This window comes from Rattus norvegicus, chromosome 17 (assembly GCF_036323735.1).
Source record: "Rattus norvegicus strain BN/NHsdMcwi chromosome 17, GRCr8, whole genome shotgun sequence".
NCBI lineage: Eukaryota > Metazoa > Chordata > Mammalia > Rodentia > Muridae > Rattus > Rattus norvegicus.
The window spans coordinates 76,769,310-76,791,848 of NC_086035.1; the positions used below are offsets into that span (position 1 = coordinate 76,769,310).

Genomic DNA, 22,539 nt, shown 5'->3' on the forward strand with positions numbered 1-22,539 from the left:
TTCAAAGGCATAGTCGGTTTAGCTACTCACACTATAGAGGTCTCTTGTTTCTTCTTTCATTTTAGGGATCTCAAGAAGAAGGGCCCAGACTTCACCTCGGAGCTGGAGTGGAATTCCTTTGTAAATTCGTCGATGGAACTGTTAAAGCAAAGGAAACTGGACAAGGTTACAAAGAGACAAAAGCTTAGCCAGTCCCGCCACGGATCCACTCGGTATCTGTCAGGGCTTTTTTCGGGTATTCATGATCACTTTTTAAATAAAATTTAATTAGTTAATTCAATTATATTCTGTCACTTCTGTGTTCTTAGATCCTAAAGGGGAAACATAATCACAGAAGGAAAAAATAAAGAACTACCAAAAGAAAACAGGAAAAAAAAACAAAAGAAATGTCAGGGACCCTTGGTAAATTAGTATGCTTGGCTATTACAACAGAGTCCCTTAGAGCAGAGCCAATACTATTTGGTAAACTGTAAACATCTTATTTATACATTTATTTGTTACACACTACCTTCCCCCATACAGGCAGAGGGTGAGCCAAACAGCAGAGTGGCCGCTGCTGAGATTATCTTTGTGGAGTGCAGAAAGAACGTCCAACCTCTTTCCTAACACCACCTCCCTGGAGCTTCATCTCAGACCTCAGCTAGGTCTAACCCTTCATCCCTTTGTGTAATTGGCACTAACCCCATCTGGCCAGACAAAACAGTGGGCAAACCTCCATCAAGAAAAGAGACAAGGACTCCTCCTGCTCCCTCCATAACTGTGTGGGGAGTCAAGTCCACGTTCATGCACATGGTAGACAGGTGCTCTCTACGCTGAGCTCCATTCCCAGACAAAATGTTGCTTTTCAAAGAAATAGGCACCTAAGTAATCATGATCATCTGAGGTCCTTGAAATATGCATGCAATTACCCAACAGACTTCCCTCTCATATAATTATGTATTTAAAGTACATTCAAAATAAGTATTAGGGTCATTACAGTCATTACAATGTGATGCATAACAACACTGTGAAACTTAACAATGTACATACAAACTAAGAAATGATTGATAAATTACGGCAGGAGCCATAAAGAGAGTTTGGATTTTACTTATCTCTTTAGACTACACAACACTTAGATATACCTAGTGACATATCTAGGAAATGAAACCCAAGCCTAAGCATTTCATTCTTTTATTTCATACACAACTTATACAAATAAGCTGGAAGGTTGTGTGTGTGAGTGTGTGTGTGTGTGTGTGAGTGTGTGTGTGTGAGAGTGTGCATGTGTGAATGTGTGTGAGAGTGTGCATGTATGTGTGTATGTGTGTGTATGTCTCTGTGCGTGTGAGTGTGTGAGTGTATGTGTGTGTATGTCTATGTGTATGTGTGTGTGTGAGTGTGAGTGCATGTGTGTGTGCCTCTGTGTGTGTGTGAGTGTGCATGTGCTTGGGAGGGGGTGGGTACCCATCTTACACACACGTAAGCCAAGACCAAATGATACCATAGGTGTTATTCATAATTCTTCAGGTACTGTTTACGTTCATCTTTGGAAGCAAGGCCTCTACTGGGCTAGGCTGACTGACCAGTATGCCGCAGAGATCCAACTATTTGTACCTCCCCAGAACTGATGGTAAGCTTGTCCCACCACACCCAGCCCCTTGTGGTAATAGCATCAGTGGTTTGACTGATCTGTCACAATAAGACCGAGTGTGGAACTATCTACTTGTAGTATCCTGTGAGTAAAGTTTTGGATGCTATAGCATTTCCAATTTTAATATTTCACATGAAGAATGCTCAATGTATATTATAACATATACTTAGAGGGGGGTCAAGTTGACACTGTTAAATTAAGAGAAAAAAGCAAGAAAACTCCAGAAAGAAATAAAAACCCAATGGTCATCAGGCCACCCAGAGCTGATGTTCAAAAGAAGCACTGACATGCTGTCAGTGTCCTACCCACGGTACCAACTCACCCTGGCTCTCCATTTCTGCACATAAGCATTGGCAGGAAACCAGTTTAAACTAGCTGCTGTATGTGTATACCATCTAACTATCCCAACAACTCAACTGCACACACATGGAAATAAGTCATAACGAAGATAAATAACTTGCCAGTGATAAGCCTAAAATCTTACCAACCATTTAAAGAGGAAGATTGTACGTAAAGGCCCAGTGCAGTAATGTGTGTCTACAATCACAGTGCCAGGAAGGCAGGCAGGAGAGTCCCTGGGGTCGCTGGCTAACCGCTCTAGCCGAGTGGATGAGCTGCAGGCCGTGGAGAGAGCCTGTGACGGTGGGGTGGGGGGTGGGGGGTGGGGATGGGGGGCTGGCTGGGGCTCAGTGACGGAATGCCTGCCTGGCATGCGTAAGGCTCTGGGTTAGATTTCTACAATGATCAAGACAAAGGACACAATAAAAAATGAAAACTCTTGATTGAGGCTGGCTGCCCTGACAATGGGAAGGTGGCTCTGTGGGTGAGAGCACTGGATGTGCAAACACAGGGGCCAAAGTTCAAATCTCTAGCACCCACGGAACAGGCTGACTGGAGGCTCGCACTCAGCCAGCCTAGCTGATGTGGCAGTCCCAGACTCCGTGAGAGTGGCAGAGCCAAGCAGCAGGGTCCTCATCTCATTTCCCAGCATGCGCATGTACACTCGCACACACAGCACCCATGACACACAGGTACAGGAGACTAAGGACAGGCAATCCTGATGTCAACCGCTGCCCTCTCCACAGGACACACACACACACACAGAGAGAGGGGGGGGAGGGGGGAGGGGAGGGGAGGGGAGGGGAGGAGGGAGGGGAGGGGAGGGGGAGAGGGAGAGGGGAGGGGGAGAGGGAAGAGGGGAGGGGGAGAGGGAGAGGGGAGGGGGAGAGGGAAGAGGGGAGGGGGAGAGGGAGAGGGAGAGAGAAGGGGAGGGGAGGGGAGGGGAGGGGAGGGGAGGGGAGGAGAGGAGAGGAGAGGAGAGGAGAGGAGAGGAGAGGAGAGGAGAGGAGAGGGGAGTGTGAGTTGGAGAGTTTCAAGAGAGGGTTTCTCGGTGTAGCCCTGTCTGTTCTGGAACTGTCTCTGTAGATCAGGCTGGCCTTGAATCCAGAAATCCACCTGCCTCTGCCTCCCAAATGCTGAGTGCTGGGATTAAAGGTGTGTGCCACCACACCACCCCCTCCCCAATCCCCGCCCAGGTGATTTTATATTTCTAAAGAACAAAGGTCATCCTTTCAGGACCACAGCATACTGTTTTGTCATAACTATTAAAATAAATGGAAAAATGACAGAAACGGTTTTTAAAATTCAAGAGTAGATAGCACTAAACCAACAATACAACTGAACTTAGGAAGAGTATAAAAGGATGCATCTCTGACATCCAACCGAAGGTGAACAAAAAATAACGATGCTCTACAATGAGTATTTTAATTACGCTCTTTAGTTTTCAAATACACACTAAGCTCTACAAACTCATGGTTCTTTATCTCTAGACTTAGCCACAGGTCAAAATTATCCAGGAAAAACTGCTTTGTACAAATGCCTCAAGCTTCCTTCTTTTCAACACTGTCTACAGGATGCTTGTCCTGGAGGTGACAGATGCTGGGCACTGGTACTTACAGACACTATAGCACCTAATGTGCAGGACAGTGCGACTGTGGACTGATGAACCCGCCCCCTCAGATGCTATGGGGTGGCCATGTTTGGCCACTCGTAGGCACTTGCTATGGCTACACACGTCTTGTCAGTCATCATGGAAGCTCTTGAAATGTTATAACACATTAGGCATTACGTCAAAGCACAGCTTACTGACCAAACTGTAATGCGGTTTCCACCTGTGGCTCTCTCAATTCGTGCCACATTATTAGCAATTCTCTATGACCACACCATGATGTCTGTGATGTAAGCATACATCTCACAAACATCTCCCACCTACGAGGAAGGAAACACACAAAACTCCCCGCCATGGCGGCAGGCCCACTGTGAGAACACAGGCAACACAACCCTCATGGAAACTGTCACGGACACTTCAGCTCTGAAACTCCAAATGCGCTCCACTAGAGCCATGTTTATATTAAGACATTTTTTGGATCTTTCTACGTTATTACCATGAAAGCAGGAACTCCAAAAAGAAAACATTCCTCTTTCTCTTTGGAAGAAACAAAAATAAAATGTTACTACCTTTTTACATCAGTGCAACTTAATGTATGAAGTGAAGGTGATAATTCTTTTGGAAGGTGCATTCTTTTCCACACCAAATTGGACCATACATATTATCAAATGATTCCACCACCACGGTTATAGGAGAGTGCTTTAAAATTATACATCAAAGAAATAGTTCTGCTAAAATCCTTCTTAATGGGAACTGCATTAGCAGGTTGCTGTCAGAGTAATAGCCTAGCAGAAAGAAGTGCTCATCATCAGAGACTGACTGACTTTGGCAGATGCGTGTGTACTGGAGAATAGCATAAAGCCATATAATTCTACAGATACCTTGTTAGACAGAATGCGAGACTAAAGTGTAGGTGCGATGTTCAGAGACGTATCCTGCCATCAGTGCTTGAGCGATCTGCCCACAAAGGAGGACTGTCACTGCGAGCAGGTCTGAGGGTGGGGTGCTACTGAACAAGAGCACAGGTGCTGCACCTAACTCCCCACCTTTAAAAGAAGTGACTTCTTTTAAAGATATCTCAAGGTCTAAAACCAATGCTGATACAAAGACTCCACAACACAAAATGAACTTACTCTGCTGTAAAATAAAATGTAAGAGTTTGACTTTAAAATAAGAACATTTGGGATGCTCACAAAGAAGGCACAGTGATATATCTCTGTGAGACACCCCATAACCATGAGCTCTCCACAGTAAGTGTCCTCTAAGGCAGGACACTGTCCTCATTGAAAGCTGAAGAGTTCTATAACAAGGAACCCTGACTAGACTTCGCATGGCTCTGATCTCCCAACACCAGGAACAGCCTCTCCTGGGCACTCTACTTACTTAATCCTCATTATTGAACTCATTTAATCCTCCAGGAACCCTAAAGATGGCCACAACTATTGTCCTATGTTACAGTTATTAAGGGATAGTCTGGGGTTTAAAAACATTCCACCAGCTTTATCTCACCCTCTAGGCTGCCTCTATGTCAGAACAATTAAAACCCAAGGAACTGATGTTCTGCAGAATTCTTGTTATGTGGACATACAATAATTAGTATTTATACAAGTGTGTATATGGGAGGGAGTAATTTCATGGAACAGTATAAAGAAATACAGGCCAGTGCAATGCACAGCAGGTAAAAGTGGTGTGGCCAAGCCTGACAACCTAACTTCAAAACCTAGCGCCCATATATGGTAGAAGAAAACCGACTCTTCAAAGTGGTCCTCTGACCTCCAAATGCACACTGTAATATGTATATGGCATATACATACACACACTAAATAAATGTAATCTTTAAAATTCAAAGAGTAAAGAAATAGGGAAAAGCCCTCTAAAGTTGGCTATGTTTTGTGATGGGATTTTTTTTTCCTTTTTAAAGACGTTGCATGTCTAGCTAGCATTTATTAGGTGCTGTCTATAGGCCAAGCTAGTGCTACTCTCCCTAGTTAGCACACAGCCCCCTACAGCCCCCCCATTAAAATCACCTGTGTGCACACGGAGGAGCTATGCTATGTACTGGCTGGTTCTGTGTGTCAACGTGACACAAGGTGCAGTTATCACAGAGAAAGGAGCCTCCCTTGAGGAAATGCCTCCATGAGACCCAGCTGTAAGGCATTTTCTCAATTAGTGATCAAGTGGGGAGGACCCAGCCCATGGTGGGTGGTGCTGTCCCTGGGCTGGTGGTCTTGGGTTCTATAAGAGAGCAAGCTGAGCAAGCCAGTAAGAAACATCCCTCCATGGCCTCTGCAACAGCTCCTGCTTCCTGACCTGCTTGAGTTCCAGTCCTGACTTCCTTTGGTGATGGACAGCAATGTGGAAGTGTGAGCTGAATAAACTCTTTCCTCCCCAACTCGCTTCTTGGTCTTGATGTTTGTGCAGGAATAGAAACCCTGACTAAGGCAGGTATGTGCAGACACCTTTACTACGTCTGGAAAGTTTACTCGCATGAAGGTGAGATGTCAGTGGTTGGCAAGCTCAGGGCCAAACCATTTCCAAGGATGAACACAATGCCACGTTCCATTTTCACTGTGGCTTTGCACTGATGGCAGAGAGAGATGGCAGTGAAGCTCTGAGCACTGGGCACGGACCAAGGCAACAGGGCTCCCTGGGCTACTACCGTGCCTGTACTTTACAGTTTTTAGCAAATGTTCCTGATGCAGTACAGAAAACATTAACTGAATAAACTCTAAGCTCTTGGGCACAGGTTGCAGTGACACTCTTGTACCACTCAAATGCAATGGTTACCTCAGAAAAAGGTACTTCTCTAGGTCTTTGAATGATAATTTGCACCAACTCCTTGATCTCACAGAACGCCATTGTACTTGAAAGAACTACCTGACTGTGGTTCTGTGGCCGTTTAGGTTTGGAGCCGTATTGGCAGACATTTCCTTACAATAAATACACTGTGGTTGTTGCTACTGACAACATCTGGCATTTCAACCAAACAGGAAACTTGAGAGGCATGTGCGGCAGTCCCATGGCCCTGTGAAGACAGCTTTATTTATGTGGGTTCTGAGGATACAAGGCGGGTCATCAGGCATTGCTTGCTGAGCCATGCTGCGGGTCATCAGACATTACTTGCTGAGCCATGCTGCGGCCAAGGCCAGAGAGCAACTGCTCTTAAGGGACCGGAGTTTTAATTTTTGTGTGGTTCCCCCCTTTCTTCCCTTTGCTTGGTTTAAAACTTAGCATGGACTCAGTGCAGAACAGAAGGAGTGTTTCCTGCTTCCAGGAAAGTGTTCAGAGGCCAGCTCCTTCTCCTTCTGAGCAACAGGATGTGGACGTGAGGCCTAGAACTACGGCAATGATTGACTGCAGAGGAGAGTCAGAGCGGAGGCACAGGAAGCCGGGACCTAGGAGCAGCTGAGGCCAGTGGCACTCTCTCTACCTCTGCACCACACAGCCTGCAGGAGCCACTCTACTATTTCCAACATGAAGATCTCCAAGATCAAATGTTATGCTTCATTAAACCAGAACCTCACCAGTGAGTACAGCGGTAAACCTTGGAATACTGAAGGATGAAGCCCGTCCCTTAGAGAGGAGCCCGCCATGGCCATGCACCCACAGAGAGGACCCCGCTATGCGTCCATGGAAAGGACACCGCTGTGCGTTACCTTCTCAGTGTTCTTGTATCTCTCCCATCTCTTCAGCATTTTCAGCCACTTGGAAGTCCTTTCGATTTCCAGTTGCTTTTGCTAAAATGAAATTCAAATCTAACGTTATTGTTTGAAGTTTCTTTACTTATAAATCACACTGTAACAGAACCAAAGAAAATGTTTTGAAGTTACACTGTACTAGAGAGCAAATGCCTTGCCCAACTTGTTTGTAAGTTGGATAATATGAGACGGACAAGCATCAACTGCAGTCCAAAGCTGAAGTTAGGAATCCTACACTCCTGTGAGTGAAAAGATAAGGCTTGCTTGTCGTTTCTAATATCCTAAAAGACAATCAGAAAAATCCTATAACTACAAAAAAAAAATTAAAAGAAAACTTTGAAGTATTTTGTAAAGCAACCAAAAAGCCTACAAATTTCAATTCTCTTTTATTTAATTTTAGTAAATTCTAGCAAATGTTTTAATAACTAAGTTGTTCTTTTTAAAGAATTCAATTTAGTAACTGTATAATTAATATGTAACTAGCTCCATGGTAGAGAAACAATTACAAAACTAAGTCACAGTTGTCACCTGAGACTCCTCTTGTGCTAACAGGGAGACACAGGCCCTGGCAGGGGCTGACATAAGGCTGGTGGCAAGGTCACATGAAAAAGTCCCCAAGGACCCTACATGAGGAGCTCAAAGATAATGATGGGATTTATCTGGTGATGTGGGATCCTTGTGTCTCAATACCGTGCAGCACTCTACCTGGGGAGCTGACAGAAGTTCCCGAGAGTTTTAAGAAGAACAAGATCACCATGGGGAATTACAGGTCTTGCATGTCGAGACTGAGATGTGCAGCAGGGCTAACACTGAGGCCAGTTACCACAGAAAATGCTTTGCTCCTCTCTTTCTGGGTTGCAGGACGGGGGTTACTTGTTCTCTAAGTACTGGGGCCTGGGAGTGTAGTGACCCTCTTCTGTCTCCAGCCGCCATCCTGTCTCCTTCCTAACACAGGCAGTGGTGTCTCCCGGAAGAAAACTGCGGCTCCACACTGATGGCCTCCCTCCAGCCTCAGACAGGCGGGCCGTACGCTGGCAGGTGGCACTCTTACCGCCAGTAATTTTAGATCTGAAAGCATGCATTCCCGAAGGAATACCCTGAATTTAGGAAAAGGCTCTCACCAATGAGAATGGTTCCTAGAACTTTCCTTTAGGTATATTCATAAAACTCTGTAATTACTTTCTAACTCTTTAAAGTTTTTATGAGTTTTCATAATAAAAAAAAAAACACTTGTGAGCAAAAGAATGTTAATTCCCATTTTTCAAAAGGCTAAACAGTCCTTATTATATTATTAGTGATGAAAATGATGCCGATGGGCCCAGAAATACATTTAATTTTAAAACTCAGTGGGGCACTAAAATCTAATTAATGTTCTACTAAATGTGACTTTAGAGAGGGGCAAGCTGTGAAGACCCAGAGACTGTGTGGCCATTCGCTGTGTTGTTGTTACTCCACACCCTTCCTCTGACTCCCTGAAGCACAATCCCCTTCTCTACCATCAGGAAAACACCCAGAACACAGGCCAGCAACAGAGGGCCACACATTCAGCCAGGGCGGCCGGGCGGGCCGGGAGGGATGCAGGGGTCTCTTGCTAACGTTCACTTTCCTTACTATGAATTACCAATAAATCAATTCAGGACGTAGTCATTCTTTACTCAAGATATATTTTATATACTAATGTTTGTCATAGATTAGACTAGTTTAAATGGTATGTATCCTGAAAGAATAAGACATATACACACCATTTTCAGAACCATTGAGCATGCTTTTCTCTCTTCTATACATGTAAGAAATTATACCAGGGCTGGAGAGATGGCTCAGTGGTTAGAGCACTGACTGCTCTTCCAGAGGTCCTGAGTTCAAATCCCAGCAACCACATGGTGGCTCACAACCATCTGTAATGGGATCTGATGCCCTCTTCTGGTGTGTCTGAAGACATAGACAGTGTGCTCATATACCTAAAATTAATAAATAATTCTCTTTAAAAAAGAAAAACAGAAATTATATCTCAGATACTCTCCTAGTTAGGAATTAAAACTTGTGTGAGTTGAGTGCTGACTCTGCATATCATCTCAACTACACCAGACCTGAACGCCCATCAGAGGAAGCCTCTCCATGCCAGTCGGTTACTCAGTTAAACCCACTTTCTTACCGAGTAGCTGAAACTGCCTGTTCCAGCAAGTATTTTGAAGAAATGACTGAAACCACAGTTGACAACTGTAAACTTAAGTGCCCCAGAAAACTGGCTTCATCAATAAGTCGTGGACTCGTTTACAACAAACGGAAGGCAGACTACAGCAGTGTAGCAGGGTTTACTCCTATGCTGTGGCAGATACTCAACCACAGAGGAGACAATGCTCCGAGCCTAGCTTTGAGGGGGTTCTGGGTCAGGGTAATGGAGGTTGGTTGGGGTCTGAATCTGAATACAAAAGGAGAAGGTGATTGGAGCCCCAGGACTCATCTCTGCTTCCTGTGGATGCGTGTGACCAGCTGTCTCCCAGCCCTGCCGCCATGGCTTCCCTGCCTTGATGAACTGCTAAAATAAGCCATTTCTTAGCCTGCTTTTGTCAAAGCAATGAGAGGAGTAACTAATGTGTCGTCCAGCCAGTGGTATCTTATGTAACTTCTCAAGTTCTCGAGCCTCTCCCACATGCCTCCATGTCAAGCTAATTCATCTACCCCGTCAGCGTCATAGCATGGACTCAGGGCCCAGCCTAGTCAGAGAGGCCTCTTATTCACTTTCCTTGGGGAAAATCATTTGATTCTTCTTTAACTCAGTTCTCTATTTTACAGAATGAGAACTACTACAGTCACTGATGCACTCAGCACGTATTCTAGCTGCCTAAGTGCGCGGATCACATTGTTATTGTTATTGTTATTGTTATTATTATTATTATTATTATTATTATTATTATTAACCACAGCACATGTTTACCCTTTAATTTCATCACCTAAAATAACAGTTGTATAGAGTTTAACACAATATAGTAAACAGTTCACACACGGCAGGAACTAGGCAGCGATGTGAAAGTTACTAGCACCCTGTGGTTTCCAGGTAGCCTGGGAAAGAGGATGGAAATGGACCTCTGCTCTAGGGAGGAGCTTCTAAACAACCCCAGAAACAACCCAGAGACATTAAACAATACCCCGCCTCGTCCCCCACAGCGCAGTGGGAGAAAGAGTGCCATTCTAGCCCACTGGCAGATGGCTTCCAGTGCGACAACAGGCAGGCCTGCTGGTGCCTGTACAGCATGGACTGTCAGCTTCCTTCACTATAAATACCTTACTTTTCTCAATTTTCGCTTTAAAATATTTTAAACATAAATGAAAATATGTGTCTATGTGTTTCATGAAAATCTAACGAGTATTAATCTTTTGCCAGACTTCATTTATCTCTTTTTTCTTTGGGGGAGGGGCAATCTACTAGAAAAATCAGACTTGAACACGTCATATCTAAATATTTCCAAGGATGTATCCCTTTAAGAGCAAAAACATGGTAATCATTATACCATTCTTTTTTTCTTTTTTTTTTCCAGAGCTGGGGACTGAACCCAGGGCCTTGCGCTTCCTAGGCAAGCCATCTACCACTGAGCTAAATCCCCAACTCCTCATTATACCATTCTTATATCCAAGAAATTTCAAATTCAACATTAACATCCCTAGTCTATACACTAAATTTTCCATTTGTCTCCTAAATGATAGTTTAGTATGTGTATGTATGCTGTGTGTATGTGTGTGCATGCATACACTTGCACGCATGCATATGTGTGTGTATCTATGATGAGGCTGAAGACTGAACTCAGGTCTCACACTGACCACTGCCAGGTCATAAACCCTCCATTAATTACTGCCCCTCAGCTACGGAGTTTAGACAGCTGTCCGGTCAGTGATCGCCTGGAGTTCTCAGGAGAGTCTCACACTCAAGGAGGGCAAGGAGTCTGTCCCTCTCTACCTCATGCTCCACTCGGCTGCTCATGAGAGGACTATGCGTAGTAAGGGCAGCACTTACGTTCTGTGAGGTGCTGCAGCACACCCCAGCAGTCATGGAAGCCTCTGATTTGTACACTATAGGTTACAATCATAGGCTCAAGATGCCTAACGTGGGGACGTGAACCTGAAGAAGTCACCTCCTACAGCCAGGCAGGACCCCCAGTGGAGGGATAAGGACACCAAGCACCCATAAAACGTTCAACCCCAAACCTGTCTTGTCTACAAGAAATGCAGGGACAAAGATGGAGCAGAACCTAAAGGAACGGCCAACACATGGCTGCCCCAACCTGAGAGCCACCCCATGGGCAAGCACCAGTACCTGACACTGTCCGCGACACTCTGTCATGCCTGCAGGCTGGAGCTAGCATAGCTGTTCTGAGAGGCTGTACCCAGCAGCTGACTGAAAGAGATGCAGAGACCCACGGCCAGACATGCAACAGTTAGGGGAGGAGGAGTGAAGGCCCTGAAAGGGATAGGAACCCGACAGGAAGCCCACAGAGCCAACTAACCTGGACCCATGGGAGCTCTAAGAGACCGAGCCACTGACCAAGGAGCATGGCCCCCAGCACACACAGAGGCAGAGGACTGGCGTGTCCTGCCTCAGTGGGAGACGATGAGCTAATACAGAGACTTGATCGGTCAGGGTGGGAGGTACCCAGGGGTGGGGGCCACCCTCTCAGAAGTGAAGAGGGTGAGGGGAGGGACTATGGGGGGGTGAATGGGGGCAGCATTAGGGATGTAAATAAATAATTAGTTAAGAAAATCAGCTGGGCTCTCCATCTGCTACTCCTCCAATCCCCGTCCTACAGTAAGGACAAGTGAGTAACGTTGCTGGGAGTCACCCATGCCTGCATCTCACCACCAGAGGTCAGGAGAGGACAAGTACAGAACCCTTGCCTTGGCAATGTGTGGTCACTTATCGTGAAGTCTTGATGCTGTGTAAAATGAAGGTGTCCTTTTAGAACAGAGGCCTGGTCAGATGGCTGAGGGTAAAACACTGGCCAACCACCCAGCCTGACAACTGGAGTCCGACCTTCGGGACTCACGGTGGGAGAGGAGAACCAGCGGCTATTGAGTAGTCCTCTGACCTGCACACACCTGCCCACGGTGACACATGTGCATCTATGCATGTGTATGTACACACACATAAATAAAATAAAACATCTAAAATGGAAGGTTTTCATAGTTTATATATTATGTAAAATATTGCACTGCATTTCATAGCTTTATCTATGAAAATTCATAGTCTTATATAACCTTTCCTCCTTATTAAAAACATCAATAAACCCAGGGAAATGATATAATCCATTATTAATATTGTTCTCTACAGGATAAATATAATGAGTATGCTTGCTTCTTTGTTTAAGTGCCTATTTGGGGGAACCCAAATCATTTTGCAAACATCACATCAATCCTTTTCGGAGGGAAGTTTGCTGTCCCTGTTTTAAATGGGGAACGGCCTCCTAGACTACCTGACAAGGCAGACATCCGCACACTAGAATTCCTAAACACTAAAAAGCACTGCTTTGGCTGCATGTTCAGCAGAGTGCAAACCTCTGCAAGACGACAGTCTGTCTCGATCTACCTCAGCGAAAACGGACAGATAACTCTTCACTCCCTGCCTAGCAATGGTGGAGTCCAGCCACTATGTGCAGGCAGACAATAGAGAATGCTAGCCTCTAACCTTAGACTACTTGGCATGAGTCTAAGTCTATGTGTGAGCCACCGGTCACCAAGCCTGACAACCCAGAGAAAAAGGCTGACCAGTCACTGTACACATACGTCCTCACTTTAACAGGTTTGTTTGTTTTTAAGATGAGGAGATTTCACAGCATGGCCCTGGTGGCCTGCAACTCTCCATGAAGACCAAGCTGATCTCAAGCTCTACCTATTCCTGCCTCTCAAGGGTAGGACACGTGGGATGTTGACACAGACAGGCATAAGAATGCTAAGGTTGCATGAGTTCAAATCCTAGGAGTCTCAGAAATGAGAATGGCCATTCCCTGCCTGCCTCTACCTGCTCTGGACCATGTAGCCATGACATCCCGCTGAGGGCCATGGGCACTGGGTCACTAGCATAACACCTGCAGCTCTCCACGCTAAAAGGTGTCTAGATACCCCCTCTCCCCATCCGGACTTCAACAAGCTTCGCTTCCTGGGTATTCCTTCTTGCAAAAGGTATTTAATCCCTGGTTCCCACCAGATAAAGTGTATACATTCACAGCCACCACCAAATAAACCAGTATGAACAAGTGGATTGCCGCACACACGGAAGGCCTCCACCTTTAAGAGTCGTACCTAGAGCTCCCAAGGAAGCCCTTCTCTCTCCTCTAGCCCCTCCATACTCTTCACACTCACCCCAAAATCAGCCAGTTTCCGCCCATCCCAGGCACCACTTTCCCCTCTCTGCCTGGCACGGAGATGCCCAGAGGGAAAGGTGGACCTGTGAACCCCCGGTTCCTTCCCTTGGCTATGCTGACGGTGCTTGGGTACCCAGCGAGACCAGAAAGCACTGTGGACTCCCTGCTTTGGGTTTTGCCCTGCCTTTTCTGCAGGCTGTGCTCCGGGCACCCCCAGAGAAATAGGGGGTTGCAGTAGAATGCTCAAGTGCTGAGATTAAGGGTATGTACACTTGGCATTTTAGACAAATTATTAAGGGATATACAAATTAGAGTGATTCCCAATTATATTAAGACTTTAAACAAGAAATTAATTAATTAAATGCATACTTGCATTGGTTAAGAATTTTATTATATAGTTGAATCTATAAAAAATTAAGCAAACTTAATTTTCAAGTATGTACCCTTTGCTAATGTCTTATATTTCTTTTTTATTGGCATATTTCTTGACTTATTTATTTACTGGCTTGAAGACTCTAAGGATTTCTCAAGCAAAAAATGACAAATAGTGAAGGAGGAGAAAGAAGTAAATACAAGATTAATACATTTTTATTTTGCCAAATCAGCTTAGCTTTGTTTAAAAACAAGGTCAACTCTCTTCTCTCTAACCTTGCAAATGTAGGACACTGCAAGTCAACAGAGTGTCCAGCAGCTCTAAGTCGATGTTTAATGTCATCATGGAGGTGGACTGTGACTCTAACGGCAGCAAATCTTCAACATACGTAACACATGGACGGTGCCATGTGCGATAGAGAAAAAGAAAAGAAAACAAACAAGATGAGGGGGAGGAAGAAAATTAACACCAGCCAGGAGAAATTCCCAATTTTAGGTTAGAAGACCAAGGACAGTCAGCCACATTCCACAAGTGACACTTGGATAACTTGGAGAATGTGAAAGGGCTGAGCCTTGCAGCGACTATGAGGTCAGCAAAACACCCCACGAGAGAAGAAGCCAGTGGGTAGGCCTTGCAGAGGGATTCTGGTCCACGCTCACACTCAGGAGACACTCAGGAACCAGGGCAGAAAGAAGGGAAGTCACACAAGGAGCAAGATGCCTCAACACTGAGGACCATTGTTACTTGGTCCTTGCATTTGCTGTAGATGAAAAAAGTTCTGATCAGAAAGCGTCACGTCCTTAACTCCTTTTAGCAGGATCATTTTAATTGTTACTGAACAGGTAAGACCAAGAGAAAGGTAAAGACTGAGGCAGGAAGACAGGAAGCTCCAGAGAGAGCACAGGGGACAGGGCAGCAGAATGGAGATGAAGCCGAATTCTGGGCACACCTGGAGGCAGAGCTCACAGCTCAGCTCTGCTGAGAGGAGACTGGCCTGGAGTCTGGGGGAAGGAGCTCCTGCTCACTGTGATAGGGACATCTGTCTAGAGGCCAATCGATCAGTATTAGCCAAGGGAAAGATCAACATTCAAGATCTAAAGTATGTTTTTTGTGACATGGAGGAAGGGAGGGAGGGAGCATCTGTAATGGCTACAGTAAGATCTGAGCTGAAAGGAAGGACAGGGTGGGGAGGGGTCCTGTGGTAGTATCAGTGGGTCAGAAAATTAGTAAAGTCAGGACAAAAGAAGTGACAGGAGGGGCTTGTTACTCAGCTATGTTAACAGCTGTTAAAGCCCTGTCAAAGCCTCCTGACTATGGATACTACCAGAGAACTTGGCAGCCTATCACTCACCCGCAGGAGGCGTTCATATAGGTATTCTTCATATATGGGAAATAACAATTCTGTTTACATCTTAAGGTTTGGCTACAGTTTTCATTTTCAGAAAATTTTGATCTTAAAAATTTCCCTAGAATATTTTTAATTACATTTTTACTTTTACCTGCATTGTTTGAAGTTCAGCTCCCTTCCCTTGCATAGAATACACGCAAACAAACTACCTTTACTTTAATTCTCCAATTCATTTGGGAAGAGCACGGGGAGGAGTAGGGAGCCCCTACTACTCATGCCCACTCAATTGGAGAAGCAGCTCCTCGCTGAATAGGGTGTCCCTTGTCTAAGGCCTTAACATAGTTAACTGACCACAGGACATGTTTCAGTCACTGCTTGGGAGAAGCTGAACAAAATCTCAAGGACGGCTACTCTCTCAGAGCTCCTGGTCTACTACCCAGAGGGCACATAAAGATCACCGGGGATGCGTTACTCCTAGTGACTCAGTGCTGTACCTGTAGATTACTGTAGCTGTCTGTCAAGCCTCATCAGAGAAGCTTCTTTTTACAGTGGGAGGTGATTAACAGAGACTTGCAGCTGTTCGAGGTGTAGAGCTTAGGAATTACGCCCTAAATGGGACATCTATTCCGCATCCTCTCCTCCGAGGCTCAGAGATGATGATGGAAGAGTCTAAGAGCCAGAGACGGTGGATAGCATAAGAAAACGATTTTCTAGCACAGCGGGGAGCCGTGCATACGCGCTCTCAGCAGTTGGGACAGCATGCATGAGATCCGCACAGGTCAAGTCAGACAAAATCCCAGCATGGAGAGGGAGGTGGGCAAGAAGCCACACCCGGTTGCTGCCTAGGAAGCTGTTAGCAGCTGACAGCTGCTGGGACGGGAGAAACTGGTTTTTTTTTGGTTTTTTTGTTTTTTTGTTTTTTTGGTTTTTTTTTTTTTGGTTCTTTTTTTTCGGAGCTGGGGACCGAACCCAGGGCCTTGCGCTTCCTAGGCAAGCGCTCTGCCACTGAGCTAAATCCCCAACCCCGAGAAACTGGTTTTTTAAGAGCTGAGGTCCCAGTAAAGGCCTCACATCCAAGAGTGTGCAGGCAGCCAAAATATGATGGTTTAAAAACAAAAAGAATGCCAAGCTCTCAGGCAGGGAAGAAGGGAGGAGTAACCACAACACACCGTGTGGACTTCTCAAAGAATTAGCAAACACTGAGAGAAAATAACCAAACAAAACACATTGATGGCACACATGGATGGACGGACGGATGGATAGATGTACGGGCGAGTGGGTGGGTGGATGGATGGATGGACGAATGGATGGATAGGTGAAAGTTCCTGCCACAGAGAGGCTGTTTCATTCAGGCAGAACCTGAAGCTGGGGTTGAACATTTTACAGTGCCATCCTTCTCCTTACTTTTAAAGAAAGGTGAGAATTTCATAAACCCCCTAAACCCATTTCATGCTTATCTTAGTTACTGCCTTAAGAGTGATACAACCATGGTCAAATTCTAACAGTGCCAGCTGCACACAGCACAGTGCTCCACAATGAGAAGCTGACTCTATTCCTCAAGGCAACTCATCAAGATAACTACAAATGAACAAAGGCCACACTTACCCGGTCCGCGGCTGCGTTAGGATACGGGAGCTCCTCCTCACTGCAGAGAACAACAAACACGGAGTGGTTGAGACAGAGCAGACTCTCACTGGCTGTACCCTGTGTAATACCTGACTCTAAGAGAGACGTTTCATGATTCTACCGAATTCAACAGAAAATATACCTGGTCTATGGTCACAACATGCCTCAACCTCAAACAGTGGTCGCCATCCTACAGGGAACGATTCAAAGTCTGTCTCACTGCAACAATCCGAGGACACAAAAGTCATGCAGCTCGAGGGAGGCAGTGGACTGAACATTTCTATCACGGTAGAATTCTGTTGGAGAACACTGCCCTAGACCAGGGTTCAGGCACAGTAACAGCAAATGTTTCAGGCTTCATGAACCCGTACTCTTTCTCACAACTACTTGAACTCTACTGTGCTAGTGTGACAGGCCTCACACGTGACCTTCTGCAAAGCCAGTGGCAAGCTGGAGCTTAGGTCACTCTACTATCCAGCGCCTTAGACCATCACCTTCACCCACAGGTCCAACTACTGGCTCAATGAAATTACTGCTTAAAATCAGCATAAAGGAAAAAAACAAACCTGGAGCCAGGCCTGGAGGACAAGGACTAAAACCCCAGCTAACCAAGAGGCTGAGTAGAGGAAAATATAAAAGTCAACAACTGCCTGGGTGTCAGTGAGCTCAGGGCCCCTTAGTGAGGCCCTGTCTTGAAATAGAAATGTACAATCACAGTTGGGAGTGCAGGAGAGACGGCTCAGCTTGTCAAGTGCTGGTTACACGAGAAGTTCAATCCTTAGTAATTACAGCACATACAAAGGCATGGTGGCATTCGCCAGGAAGGCAGAGACAGGTCTTTGGGGCGCACTGGCCAGCCGGCCTACTCTAACTGGCTGGGTTGCAAGGTCCAATGAGAAACCTAGACTGAAGGGGAAAAAAAATCTGGCTTGATGGCTTCTGAGAAACATTCAATGTTGACCTCTGGCTTCTACATGCATGCATACACACATGTGAACATGTATACACACGAACTCATACATTTGACTGAGTGTGTGCATCATTCACACAGACAAACACACAGACACTAAAGATGTAATTTGGTGGTAGGGTATGGTATGTGCCTGGAATGAATGCAGCCCTAGGTTTAATTCCCAATATCAAAAGAGAAAAGAAGAGAAAAGGAAAGAAAAGTTGTCTTTCAATGAGCCGGTGAATTTAAAAAAAACCTCCCCCTTTTAATCTATAAAATAAAGAAAACTTTGCTGTCATTTTTTTAGTATAGAAAAGAACAAAACCATTTCTCTGGTTTGTGTATGCTATCGCCTCTAACATTAAAGTATCCTGAGACTCTCGACTAACTGTCAGTGATAGATAAATGAAGACAGCAGATAAACAAAGCTGACTTTGCAGCTTTCTCAACAGTATGAATGGTCTGGCAGCAACACGTGCATTTTCTTGCTTCTGTTTTCTCTTGATGTCAATGGCACCACTAAGAACATGACGGATTATTAGTGATGGGCCTAGTATCCTCCGTGTCCTTCTTTGTGTCTCTGAAGAGTCCTTGCAGGATCGAACCATTTAGCCACAGCAAAGGGACTGACCAACGTGGTATAAAGCCAGACCGGAACTGAGAGAAAACCCAAATCCCTCCTTCCATAGATAAGAAAATAAACATTTCCATTTAGTCACTCAGTCTAACACAGAAAAGTTCTGTACAACATAATCCAACGCATTTATATCATCATTAGCTACGCTGTGGTCAAGAAAAACAGAAATTCTAAGGATGGAGTAGTCTTCAGACCTCAAAGATGGGTGACAGGACAGGACTGGGTCCTCTCAAGGTTTCTACCTAAAACTCCGTGGCTGGCACGGGTTTCTCTGTCGTGTGTACCCTCATCTTTACAGACCTCGTCCTCTGTGCAGGCATAGCTGAGGCTCACAGCCATGGGATCAGAGGACACCAAAGAGGTACGCACTAAAAGGCCCGTCTGCTTATGCCAATGACCTCCATCTTTTTCTTCTCTTTCTCCTCCAGATCCGCCTGCCCCCTGCCCCCTGCCCCCTGCCCCCTGCCCCCTAGCCCCGCCTCTGCCTTCCAGGTGCTGGGATTAAATGTGTACCACCACACTGGCTCTAATAGTCTGTATCTTGCTACTTAAATCTGCTTCAAGCAGAATCAAGGGAAGAGCACAGTCAGAATACACAGATGAACACTCCTCCAGGTCAGCAAACCATAGTCCATGGGTCAAATCCTGTTTGCTCTCTGTTTTTGTAAAGCAAGTTTAGTGGAACACGGTCATCCTTACTCATTTAGATCCTGTCTGGCTTCTAGGCTTGTTTCCCCTACAGCAGCACAGCTAGTCATTTGACAAGGACATTTAGTGTCTGGCTGCTGCTAACAAAGGACTGCCATGTCTCCCTTGCCTTAGAGGACAGGACTTGGTAGGTACATGTGGACTGCTCAGACACAACACTCAGCTGACAAGTGCTGAGGTCCTCTCAATCCCAGTGCTGTGGATTGTAATGCTAAATACCTGTACTGGTTGCCCCCGGGGACGAGAAAATGCCCAGGTTACCCCAATTGGTGAATAAAACTGCCTACAGCCTAGAGCTGGGCAGACGAAGGGGGTAGGGGTGCTGCCTGGAGAAGATGTCATGTGTTAGGGAAGTTATGACAACATGGCCATAGTTATTGATGGGAAATAGATTCTAATAGCTCAGAGAGAAGATCTCTGCCCAGCTGTAGTGCTGATTCAGGCTTATTATGAATATAAAGGTCGTGTATCTTTGATCTGGGAGCTGAGTGATAAAAGGTGGGGAAGAACCCCTCCTCCCCCAGAGATTAAAAACTTTCTACAACAGAGGAGCAGCTCCTTCTTATTAACCCTGAGTAAACCAGCAGTAATCGGAAGAAAGACAAAGGCTTTGGCTGGCACGGGTTTCTCCTGGATTAGGCGTTACATGTATTCCTGCTGCTGTCTGTCGTCTCCCAACAATTCATGTGAACTCTTTTTAAAATGTCAAATAAACATTCATTTGGAACCCACTTTGTTGAAATAGTTAAAGTCAGTTAAGTTGGATATATTGATATGGTTCATTTTCAGTTTTGATGCAAATTTAAGTTTAGCTTCCACCTAGTTAAAATCTGCATCTAAGATCGGTAACAGAGTTCTCCCACCTTTCTAACCAAAATGGATAACCCTGAAAGCAAGAGCGCCCCACTCGCCATCTCTTACAGGCACGGGAACCAGCAGGGTGACCCCACTACATTTCACAAATACATCAATCTGGATAAGTAGTTGAACATCTAATGCTTAGTTTTATCTGACCTCCTCTATTTTTGGTACAGTTTCCTCTTAATTCTCTCTTCTATTAAAAACTTGTGACCTAAAAACATTATCTATCGTTATCCAAATACCGGACATTCTTTTGTTCAGAAGACTGTGGTAGCCAGTTTCTGCTAAACATTTAAAGTTCTCCAACCTCCTAAAGCAAGCTCCACTTTTCCAGTGCGCAGGCTGGTTTGGTAACAGCTTTTATACTTACTGTGAACTCTGTTAGCAAACTAAGTCAATCCTATACTGTGTGAACTTTTGTCACTCCTTCCTATAGCATAGCAATCTTAGTTTACATCACTGGGTGCTTCTTGTACATCCAGGGTATACTCAGCATACCCAGAAGGCTGGGAGGTTGTCTTTTTATTGCATTGTACTGTACCGTACCGTATCACATCGCATCACATTGCACTGACAATGAATTTAAAATCTAATTTCAATTGCAGCAGCAATCAAACCCCTTACACATAGCTAAGACAGGAGAGGTGCTCTTTTGATCAAGGCATGACAGATACCACCTCTAGTGGAATCTAGATGCTCACACCAAAAACTTTTCTCCAACAGTATGACACAGTCCTCTGTACTGTGGCAAGCAATAACAGCCATGGGCTGGAAACTGGGGAAAGCGTCACTCAGAGCGGACACTGTAACAAATACCAGTTACTACAGCCGAGCCTCACACTGGAATCCTCGTCTCCAGCACTGTTCTCATCTGTGTCTTGCTTTGGGATCCCAGCGTAAAGCAGGCTTTAAACCTAAATGTGACAGACATCATGAGAACTGGGACCTGCCAGTTTCACTTTCACAGGTATGGTCCCCATGCTGTGTTGTTAGAAGCAGGCATTTCGGTCTCCTGGGTAGGCACTTCACAGCGCTCGTCCTGTATCGTTCTCATTAAAACAAAAGAAGGGCATAGTAGGAAGCAATAGCAACATGGCTCTGAAGTGAGACCTACCCTACAGCCTGTCCTAGGAGCTGACCTGTCAATCACCTGAAGGCAGGTTCACCATCTAGAACCCAGAGAATAGTAACTGCTTAGAACCCTGCCCGGCATACAGGAAATACTCAGTGATATTAACTAAGATTATCAACCTACATTATTGACTGATTTCTCCCCCCACTACAGCCGAGAGACCTCAGCCCAAACTTGAAAAAATTCTTTAAACTAAAACAACAAACAAACAAAATAAACTACAACTTTTTAACTGACAGATACAAGTTTGGATCCTGGGTAAGAACTTATTTGTATGACTTTAATTTGTTTCAACTGACATGAAAGGAAGTTTAGGTAACTAATACACCCTTTTGGAAAGTAGAGGTTTTTAAATGCTTCTCATACCATCTGCACTATACTGATTATTAAAAACACAAATTATATGGATGGAATGGTCAAAATGAACTGAGTTACATCCTGTCTTCTAAATCAAAATCTAGTACAGAATCCAAAGATCTTTTCTTCAACTTTCTAATGAACAGATGAAACCTGTGACCTACTGAGCTTAAGCCTTTATCCTCAAATTGTCCTTTAAAATGTGATCCACACCCAGGTCTGTGCTTGACTAAAACAAATGTCAATGGCTTCTCATCACAGTTGTAGCAGTCTAATGACAAAAGAGGGAGAAGGAGAGAAAAAGGAGGAAAGGGAGGAGGGGAGGGAGGTGGAAGAACAGAAGGAGGAACAAATGAACAAGGAAGGCGGGAGCTGCGGACAGGGACGGGGCATAGGCTTTGCTCCGTCCTCTGGCTTCAGACAGCACCAGCTCTAAACGTAACAAGAGCTTCATGAAATGTTCACACACCTGATTTCTTCAAAGCTTCAACACACTTACAAAATATAATGTAATTTTGATTCTTTTCTCTAGATGATGTATGAAATCATTCGCTGACCAGAATCCAGACAAAATGAACTCACACTGCTAAAAGACACACACAATTTAGACAGCACTAGGACCTAACCACCAGATGGACTTTAGTTTACAGGATAGCTTTATGAGTCAAAATCTTCTGACTGAATAACTGGTAGTCTACCCCGCTCAAGTCTCTACAGAGCACAGGACAGATCGAGTTAATTTTGAGAAGCAGTATCAGGATTAATTTACAACTATAAGGAAGATCCATTTGGTGTTTTTTTCATTGTTCATTTTTAGGTTGTGTAACACTCATTTTCTAATTGCAAGTTATTTTAAAAATTCATCCATAAAATTAAATGTTTTATAATATTTTAAAAATATGTTATTCATGTACATTTA

The 22,539-nt window shown here is 44.8% G+C and overlaps 1 protein-coding gene across 6 annotated transcripts in view; it reads right to left on the reverse strand.

Annotated features, from left to right (window-relative positions):
* Usp6nl (USP6 N-terminal like) overlaps positions 1–22,539 on the reverse strand; it is a 128,084-nt gene that overhangs the window by 31,440 nt on the left and 74,105 nt on the right. For 3 of the 6 annotated variants that reach the window (XM_006254233.4, XM_006254232.5, NM_001106120.1), the window contains 3 exons: positions 16,953–16,992; positions 7,235–7,315; positions 31–138 (listed from right to left, as the gene is read on the reverse strand). In XM_006254233.4, coding sequence (XP_006254295.1) covers positions 31–138; positions 7,235–7,315; positions 16,953–16,992 — 229 coding nt within the window. Of the gene's footprint in view, positions 1–30; positions 139–7,234; positions 7,316–11,585; positions 14,239–14,274; positions 16,017–16,952; positions 16,993–22,539 lie in introns of those variants that run through there. The other 3 variants (XM_006254236.5, XM_039095538.2, XM_063276241.1) reach the window with 3 other exon arrangements.